Source organism: Hipposideros armiger, unplaced genomic scaffold (genome assembly GCF_001890085.2).
Source record: "Hipposideros armiger isolate ML-2016 unplaced genomic scaffold, ASM189008v1 scaffold_1175, whole genome shotgun sequence".
Classification (NCBI taxonomy): domain Eukaryota; kingdom Metazoa; phylum Chordata; class Mammalia; order Chiroptera; family Hipposideridae; genus Hipposideros; species Hipposideros armiger.
The window spans coordinates 275,286-285,284 of record NW_017732525.1 but is presented as its reverse complement, the minus strand read 5'-3'; the positions used below and the strand labels follow the sequence as shown (position 1 = coordinate 285,284).

The following is a 9,999-nucleotide window of genomic DNA, read 5'->3' as shown; positions in this document are numbered from 1 at the left end:
TGACTTTTCCGACAACACAATAAATATTTCCAAATACTCACCCACCCACCCCATCTCCAAATGGGATCAATCACAAATATTTCATAACTGATGTGTATTAACCCCATACTTGTTGTTATGTGTCCAATGAGCCATGTGTCCATTGACCTCCAACTGGCAGACGGTTTACTTGCACTAGGTAAATATAAAAACTTACAGGGTCCCTTTACATGCTCAAGATTATGGGGAATAACAAAAGTTAGGTTGCATCCTCCTCTAGACAGGTTCACAATAGTCATCAACAGAATTAACCTATAAGAAATGCAGGAAATACTTAAGAGGACATTACATTTTACAAGTGAGACTGCAATCTCAAAAGGATTTCAGAGGCAGAAAAGTACCTTGAACTAAGATTCAGAGGCCCCATCTGTTATATGCTAGCTTTGTGGTCTTTAAAATATTGCAAAACTACTTTGAGTCTCAACTTGCTCATTCATAATTGATAACATCTGTCTTATCTATTTTTATAGGCCTGTGTAGGAAAAATAAATGGGGATATATATTAAAAGCCTTGAAAAATTATTGAAAGTGCTGTGTATCTGTGAATCAGTTATTATTGTAATCTGGATCTATTATAGCTAAAGTTGGTATAGAATTCTAAGTAAGTCTCAAAATGTTTAAAAACAAATTTTTTTTAAGTTATATTGTCAAGGGAGTAGGTACATATTGTGAGAGTGAGAAATAGTGCTAGCAAGAAAATATAGTAGAGGATGAGTACCCAATATCCAACAATCTAGCATGGAAAAGATTTTATTATATCATTAACAGACTAGGATTGAGATACATATGGGAAGCCCCATTTGCAACATCAGACTGATGAGTTCAGACTTTTCTAAAAATCACTATACGGCTCTGGGGCAGGGTATTAAAATTACACACATGATATTTTAGGAAGATGAAGCTAGTAACGGTATGCATGAATCAGAAAAGATGGAGATGGGGAATAGCCAAAAAAGTATTCCCATTACTGAGGTATGAATACAAAGGAAAATATTGAAGAGACTTTTGATTAAAAAAAAGAAGAGAAGCTCTTTAAGATATTGTGACCAAGAGAAAAAAATGAAAAAATGAGATTGCTGAAAAATGGGAGATTTTGAAAGGAACATGCGTAATTTTTGTAGGGCGCAAGTGTTGAAAATGTGTTTACTAATAGACATTTGAATTTAAGGTGATGGTGGGTCCAAGTCTGTCACCAATTCTGATACGTGTGTTTTTTCCCCATGCCCCTGTTCCATACAGTAGGGTTAGACACCACACAGGTTACCTGGAAATGGCAGCTCCTCACAAGTCCATTGAGCTGAACTACTGATAGTTGTTTGTTTTTTAAGACTCATTATGGTGACAATGACAGCTCTGATCCAAAAAGCAACTACATATCACTGAAATCTGCAACCAGGGATGCAAAGAACCCTCCCTACAGCATTGACTCTCAGCAAACCCAACTATACTCAGCCAGCTGTTGGGCTCCCAGGACCATAAGTGGCCCATATTCAACATCTTTCAATCAATATATATACAGAGGGTGGCAAAAAATGTATACATATTTTAAGAAAGGAAGAAAACTGTAGTAAAGTTGTAATAATATATACCGGTAATGAAAAATGAACACAAGTCATGTGTATACATTTTTTTTTTTTGGCAACCCTGGTCGATAGCTACCATTCCTATTGCTGTTTTTTGTGATATGAGCTACTAAGGGTGTAAAAGCAGGACTTAAGATGAAAAGGTAAGATTCTTAAAATGAACACCTTTTTAAAAATTAAGCTTTTATCCTGCATTAGAAGTTTACATCTTAAAGGTAAAGCTCTTCAAAAAAGAAAAAACAGAAAAAGGCCTAAGGATTTTTCTGTTCCTAATCAATATTTCATTTACTCTAAAATAAATAAAGTATAAAAAGAAAAACTCAAAGATAATGAGAACTGCATTTATATTCACAAACTTTTACTTTTAGGAGTGCTATGATTCTGGCATCTATTCTGAGAAAATATACACTTTACTCAGTAAAGCATATGCCTAAATTCCTTAAGCCTAACAGCCTTTAAAAATGCAATCATCATTTTCACTATTCATTATTGTGGGGAGTTTTAAATGTGATGTTATCATGTGTCACAAGAAATCATTTTATTTAGCTATAAAATGAAAATACAGCCAAAAAATACAGCTGCCAAGAACACAAGATTTCATTACATAATAGAATTGCTGTGATTTATTTGGCATTTTCCATAAATGTATAAACTTCTTCCCTATTGCTATCTAAACAATACCTAAGCTGTTATGTTTGGGTATATTTCTAAACAGAAGATTTAGTAATCACAGAATATGTGAGCCATCTCTGTCGTTTATGAAGAAATGAGACCCAACGGGGTTAAGTGACAAGCTCGGACTCTGTTGAGTTTAAGATCTGTCTTTTGTCAGGAAAGTACTATTAAAGAGAAAATCACAGGGCCAAAATGTGTCACTTGTGATAAAGCCATGATGCCAAACCTAGACTTAATACCTGACTTTGCTGTTTCAACCTTCCCTGGAAATATAACCTAAATCAAACAGTCTGGAATTTTCTGGTCAAGCACCAGTAAGGTAATCTGTTGAGTGGGCCCTCTCTATTCCCCATAGACAGAAAAGGCAACATGCATGATAAAACCCTTGAAGTTCCCTTTCCCCCAAAAGAGCATGTCCTGGTCTAAATATAATTCTTTCTTTTCTTTTGTCAATGGCTCCCTTGCCCCGCCCTGCTGCCTATAAAAACCTTCCATTTTGTACAACACCTTGGGGCCTCTTCTAGCTGAAAGATGAAATGTGGCCAGATTCCTGAACCACTTAATAAAGTCAGTTATAACTGCAAATGTACTCATTTGAATTTTGTGTGTTTTTTTTAACAGTATGTAATGCTAATTTACCCTAAAATAATGGTAGTGACTGGGATTATGCTGTAATTTTGCTGAATACTCTTCACCACCTCCAACTGACATACAAATAACTGTGGGATAAAAATTTAAACACAGACATACTCTTTATTGCACAGGTTTCCAACCTCAGCACTATTGACATTTTGGGCCAAATACTTCTTTTTTTTTTTTTTTAGCTGAGCCATCCTGCCACCTGTTGGCAGCTTAGCGGCTGCTCAGCTTGGGCCGGGACTCAAACTGCTGTTGCTCAGAGCTCAAACTCTTGAGCAAGCTCTTAACCAACTGAGCCACTTGGCCGGCCCTATCAAATACTTCTTTGATATGAGAGGGACTGTTCTGTACGCCATAGAAAGCTTAAGCATCCCTGGCCTCTACCTACTGGATGCCAGTAGCATACTCATTTTGTGACAACCAGATATTGCCAACCACTGGCCTAATGTTGGGTAGAAAAATCACTGAATTAGGCATTTCTAAAAATTAAATAAAATTCTCATTTCATCCTTTTCACCTAATCATTTTGGAAACTCTCAGAATTGTCTGCCTAATAAATGACCTTAAACAACATGCAGAGTTACTGGAGTCGTCAGGAAGTTTTATGTCTCCAATCAGGTTGTACCAATTATAGGACGTTGAAGAAACAATGTTATAATAGTGAATAACAATCAACTTAGAAAGTACTTTTGAAGAAGAAACTTAAAAATGAACGATTTCACCTATGGAATTATTTTGACTCGCATACAGATTCACAATTGATTTTTTTTAGACTGTCCACAAAAGTTAGCTTCATGCCTTTTTGTGAACCCTTTAGAAATTTTCCTAATATTGTTTGATATTATAAAATATGAAACTCTCCCCATGTTCCGTTGGTCTTCGTAAGTCTGAGCCCTTATTTAATTTTCTGAGAATGTTCTCCATGGTATAGATCATTTAGATCCTTGGAACTCAAGGTTTTGCAATCTTATTCCTTCTTTCTCTCTTCTTCCCTCTGCCTTTGCAGCCCTTTTTATTTTCCTAATAACATAAAATACTGCAAAAAAGTCATCAGGGCATTACTGAATTTTTGGTTTCAATGGGTTTTTAAATGATTATTCCTAATGTCATGCGATGTTCTCTGCTTTTCATTCTGACCTTCAACAAATTTTCTGATGTTCTGAGCAAGACTCCGGACGCTGCTGGGAAGATTCCAAGGGTCTTGCTTGATGTGAAGTCTTAACCTTTTTGGACAGCTCAGCTTGGGTTCCATTTCCTGCTGAAATTCTAAATAAACAAACAAACAAAAAATCTCTCTTAATTCTCAACCATTTACCAAACAGTTCACAAGCCCGTAAATTTCAGAATCTCTTGTTTTTGTGGCCATTGTCCTAAGTTATTGTCATGGTGGTAATTTCTTGAGCTATATCACAGAAGAAAATGTGTTAAATCTAAAATGTCGAACCTTAACATTATTTTCTTACAAACGTCTAAACAAAGGAGCAAATTTAGATGGAAACTATACTTTCAACATCTTAAACTAGATGTCAGAGAAATGGCAGCTCTAGGTCCTGTTGTGTTTGACTGTTCTGTCTGCTCCCCACATTCCCAAACCCCCTCCCCCACCACTGAGAACTTGGTTTCAGCCAAAGCAACTGGACACTTACATGTCTTCAATGAACTCATTTCCATTCAATCTGGCATTAAACATTTTAACTTACAAAGGTCCTATACAGATTTTTTGTATATACTCAAACATTACAAACATTGAAGTAGTATTAAGGAAATCATGAAACATAAGCAACCAGAACTTTTCTTCTTATACTATGCTTTTGTTTTGCTTCATGACCATACTGTCTACCACCTTTCCCAATGGCTTCTAATAGTTATTTTTTAAACCGTACCTTGTAATCCTCGACCTGGGGTGAGGTACTTGGTTTGCTCAAAGGCTCTCACAACAGCTTGCCCTTTTAGGAGATTGGTAATGGAGTCCACCTATCAAAACAGCAGAGATTTCTGACAGTCACATTCTGAGTTACATAATACATAATACAGACGATGCCAAAAAAATGTATACACATTTTAAGACAGGAAAAACTGTACTAAAATTGTAATACTCAATATATACTGATAACAAAAGATGAATACAAGTCACGCTTGACTTCTGCAATTACAAGAGGTGCTCAAAGTGGTTACCATCAGCATAATTTTAATACAGTTTTTTCCTTTCTCAAAATGTATATATACTTTTTTGGCACCCTCTGTATATATTTTGGAGAGTAAACATTGCAAAGCATTTTTTTTTTCTTAAAGCAACAATTACTTTTGAAATCTCATGATTCTTGTGAAATCTACCTTTAAATAAAATATTGTAATAAACTCACCTAATAACATTTGCAATGACATTTCTTATTATCCTACTATATATTAATACAAAATATAAATTCACTTCACAAAACAAGTAAAAGTTCTAGAGTGACTTAAAAAACCCTAGAAGTTATTGGAATCCTTTCAAAGTAGTAAAAGCTTCTGCACTATAAATTTTGGTTATGGATATAAATGTTTTAAGACTATAAAACACCAACATGAGACAATCTTGTGCTTTTTGAAATTAGTAATAAAGTTGAGCAAGAAACGTCATAAGGGATTCTGAAAACCCACAAATAAACAAACAATAAAAAGAATAACTTCTCTGTGTATAACTCTTTATAACTTTCCAAGGACTGTAAAATACTTGGTATTCACGACAATCCTTTGGGTTGGTTGGCTGAAGGGATCTTTATCCCATTTTAAATTGTAGAAATTGAGGTAAAGTAGGTGGAGGAACAGATTCCAAGACCTTTTCACTGCATCTGAAAAATGGATTCCTGACAGTTTGGTCTGTAGCAAAAATACCCATAACTGTCCCAATCATACCTGGCTGAAAAGATGCTCAAGGCAACTATGTATCTTATCCTGTTTTTCATGAGAAATGCGAACACTCAGGGGAAGTTCATCACCTAGATAACAAAAATAAATTTTTAAAAATCATTAATTTTATGTTTAACATGGCAAAATCTCTTAATACAAGCAAAATAAAAAAGTATTTAAACATAAGCTCTTATTCCATTCAGTAGTTCTCCTGTTCCGAAAATGAATTCCAAAAGATCTATTAACTATTAAGGGATCAGATTCCTGATTCTTGGAAACCGAGGTGAAAGTGGTGTGCCTCACAGAAAAAACACTGTGGTACACCGTGTTAATAATTCTTTCAGATGGCATATTTTTCCAATGGTTGAGCAGTTGAAATAAACTGCAGATTTAAAAATTAAGATTTATCCCAATTAGATGAAAAGTCTTTGTTCATGACACACACAAAACAAGATATTTATAAGATATTTATATCAGTGCTTTTCTCATTAACCACCTATCCCCCACTCCCACTTTGCCATCTCCCTCCCCGCTTCCCTTCACCCACTCAAATGCCATTTCAGTGCATCAACTATCTTAGAAGTCCTTAGTTTCAAAGTCCTTCCCACCTCCATGCCCAATCCACCATGCTTACTGTTTCAATAAAACTTGCCTCCTCTGTACCTATCAGCCTTCATAGTACCACAGAAAGATCATAAACCATATATTAAAATAATAAAAAAATTAGTTTATTTCATCTCTTTATAATGGGATTGGGAAGTTGACTTTATCAAGCACATAAATCTGAAATGCAGTATGTGCAGTCACTAAGAATGACTAATAAAAGGTAAAAACGCATAAGGATGAAACAAGTTAACCCCTTGGAAGTGTCTCCAATAGGACTAGCATCTGGAAGTCCAAATGCTTCATTCAGCAAACGCACCTGAGTCCATTTCGTCACTGTGAAAATACGAGCTGCACTGGCTGCTGCAAATACTAGTGAAGGAGGCGATGGAATTCCTATTGCTGTTGCAGTCGCTGAAAAGCAGGAGTTGCGTGTTACTTGCAGAGTCCATTTGCCAAAGTGTCCCTGTGATTTCTTATTAGATAAACTCACTATGTCACAGTTATATTTATTAGGATGTTTTATAGAGAATTCTGAGAGAGGTAAACTCACCCGACACAGTTCATCTTACGTTTCTAAAAATATATATTTTAAAGTCAATCATATTTCAAATTTATGTCATATAATCGAATTCGAAATGAACGTTTTTAAGTGTATAGTTATTAAAAATTTTTAAATGCATAGCTATACAATTAGGAGTCAAACCAAACTTAAAATTCTTTATAATCTGTTTGATGGTATACGCCTGTACTGAATTTGTTAATAGAGAAAAAGTCCTGTTTCACGATCTCTGCCTTTTAGCCCTACCTGGTAGCTTAAATTATAACTTATCAATGGCACCCTGAGCTCCCTCAGGGAGGACCGACACCTTCTCTCTACCTCAGAGCTCAGCACAGGATGTGTACCTTGTCAATAAATGTTCAGTAATGCTTAATGTCCAAGGAAAGAAGGTTTAAAATGGTTGTGTGTGAATGGATATAGTACTGATTTCTGAAAAAGTGCAGGAGATTAAATATTTTTTTTCTCTCACAGTAAGTAAAAATGACTTACTTAACTTTAAATTTACATTTGGAATTTCTGTGTTTGCCTAGAGGGAGACGGTGAGCACATCTTTAATTACCCGATAACTAGAATTTGAGGTAAGAAAGTATTTTTAGACACGTAATTTCCCGCTAGCGAGAAACCACAGGTTCTTATTAAAGAGCATATCGGTATCCTTAGAAGCTGAAAGTAAATGAAATGGTAAAAGTAGTTCATCTGTGTGATATAATATTAAATATCTAGGAATAATTAACTCATATGTATTTGTTAAAATCCTTTACACATAGAAATTAGAATAGTAGAGTGGTTAAGAGACAAACTGAGTCAGACCACCGGTTTCATACGTAAGTTGGGTAAGTCCTGTGGGCCTCAGTTTCCTTACCTGTAAAATGGAGTTAATAGCAACCTGCCACCCAAGATTGTGCTGGGAATTATGTCACATCATCCTGTTTCTCCTATGTGTCTGGTAAAAGCATGTTTTAAATGTTATCTATTGGTTTGTACTAAACATCTCTGATGGGAATAACTGTGAACAATAATTACTCAATATCATTTTATTGTAAAACACTGTGTGATACATAAGCGTGAATAAGAGAGTTGTTGCCTTCAATTCCTGTAAATAACATGGGAGATGCTGCAGCTGAACACAGCATAGATGATGGGTTACAACAGGCCTCAGGGAGGTTTCAGGTGATACGAGGATTCAAAGGAGAAAAAGCAACTTTCCATTAAGGAAGTTCATTGGAGGAGCCATCATTTGAGAGTCTGGTAGGAAAATGACAGTAGAGTTTGGATGTTGTATGGTGTGAGAGGTTGAATTGTGTTCCCCCCTCTCTCCCGCGCCCCGCCTAAATTCTTACGTTAAGTCTAACACTCAAGACCCCAGAATGTGATCTTATTTGGAGTGAGGGTCTTTACAGAGGTGACCAAGTTAAAATGAGGTCCTTCAGGTGGGCCCTAGTCCAGTGTGACCGGTGTTCTTATAAGATGATGAAATCTGGACACAGAAACACGCTTGGCTTAGAGGGAAAAGGATGTGAAGAGATGGAGAGGACAGCCATCTACAGGCCAAGGAGAGAGGCCTGAAACAGATCACCCCCTCACAGCCCTCAGAAGAGACCAACCCTGCTGTCATCTTGATGTTGGACTTCTAGCGCCATAACTGTGGATAATAAATAAATACATTTCTGTTGTTTAAGCCACCCAGTTCTTGGTACTTTGTTACAGCAGCCCTACCAAAATTACACAGAAGGCACGCATCAGAAGGAAAAATACACAAAGCAGGTCATAAGGCAAGCAATGAGATTAGTCCAATCAGCTTGGGACATAGAATATAAGAAGGGGAGAAACAAGAGAAAAAGAACTCCTCTTCATTACCCAACTGTCCAATAATCAAAAACAAATACAGTAATACCTTGGTTTGCGAGCATAATCCGTTCTGGAAACAAACTACTCATATTGCAAGGCATCGCTTGTTTACCACGTTAAAATGTATTAGAAATGTTTGCTCGTCTTGTGGAATACTCACAAACCAAGTTACTTGCAATCCAAGGCTTTACTGTAGTTGAAAAATGTTAATACAGACATAATTTGCTCATTTGCTACACACATTACACAATCCACACTAGGACAAGAAGCTCCCCCAATTAAGCCCACACAGCTGAGAAAACGCTTTTCCCACATGACTCAGATAAGAAAAAGGAAGAATTTGAAAGGTTATGTTGTCTCACTATGCTTTGTCTGGTGTTGGTAAGAGGCTAGCTAGTCTGTGAGAGTAATAAACCAAAATAACAATCCAAAAATGTTTTCAAGGCCATTGTGGAAAATACAGAACTTTGTTTGGCTCTGTTGATGAAATGAGTCTAAGGAATGGAATGAGTTACCTGTAGGAGTCTCGGTTGCTCACGGTATCATGGCCTGAGTCTTCCTGCTCATCTCCTGCCACATTAAAACAGACTCGTTTGCTGTTTCTCTCTCCCTTCTCATTGTCGCTGTCTGTTGGGACTATGCACTCTGACGTCTTACGTTCTAATTTAGGCGAATACGTTATCGAAGACAGAAGGCTGCATTGTGATAAAAAAAAAAAAGAAGAAGAAGAAGAAGAAATGCACATTTTCAAACTGGCTGGTACAGATAACTACCATTCTTGTCGACAGGATAGGCTTATAAATATGTCTACAGCATGTCTATGTTTCACGTAGAGTAAATATCCTACTGCACAAATAGCCCATCATGCAACGTTCCCTTTTTTCTCTCAGAATAAGCCAGAGAAATAGCACACAATTTAGACTAGAAGGCTGTGTTCCAATCCTGGGTCCCCAGCGTTTTAGCTTTGTTATCATAGCCAAGCTGGGATAGTCTCTCTGACATCTATGAAATGGGAATTATAAGAATAACTAGCCCACAGGACTGCTATGAGAATAAAATGAGAACAATGTATTCCTGGTACATAATGGGTGCCACCTCTCTCCCGCAGCCATTACCAGCACCACATGAAAACACCTGGGAAAAAGACATTAATCCAAAAAA

At 36.5% G+C, this 9,999-nt stretch overlaps 1 protein-coding gene across 1 annotated transcript in view; it reads right to left on the bottom strand.

Annotated features, from left to right (window-relative positions):
• Nucleotides 1–9,999, bottom strand: part of PREX2 (phosphatidylinositol-3,4,5-trisphosphate dependent Rac exchange factor 2) — a 217,806-nt gene that overhangs the window by 90,951 nt on the left and 116,856 nt on the right. The window contains exons 25-30 of the mRNA XM_019632790.1: nt 9,354–9,533; nt 6,748–6,842; nt 5,832–5,914; nt 4,820–4,910; nt 4,074–4,202; nt 2,937–3,016 (exon numbers count right to left, since the gene is read on the bottom strand). Coding sequence (XP_019488335.1) covers nt 2,937–3,016; nt 4,074–4,202; nt 4,820–4,910; nt 5,832–5,914; nt 6,748–6,842; nt 9,354–9,533 — 658 coding nt within the window. The remainder of the gene's footprint in view (nt 1–2,936; nt 3,017–4,073; nt 4,203–4,819; nt 4,911–5,831; nt 5,915–6,747; nt 6,843–9,353; nt 9,534–9,999) is intronic.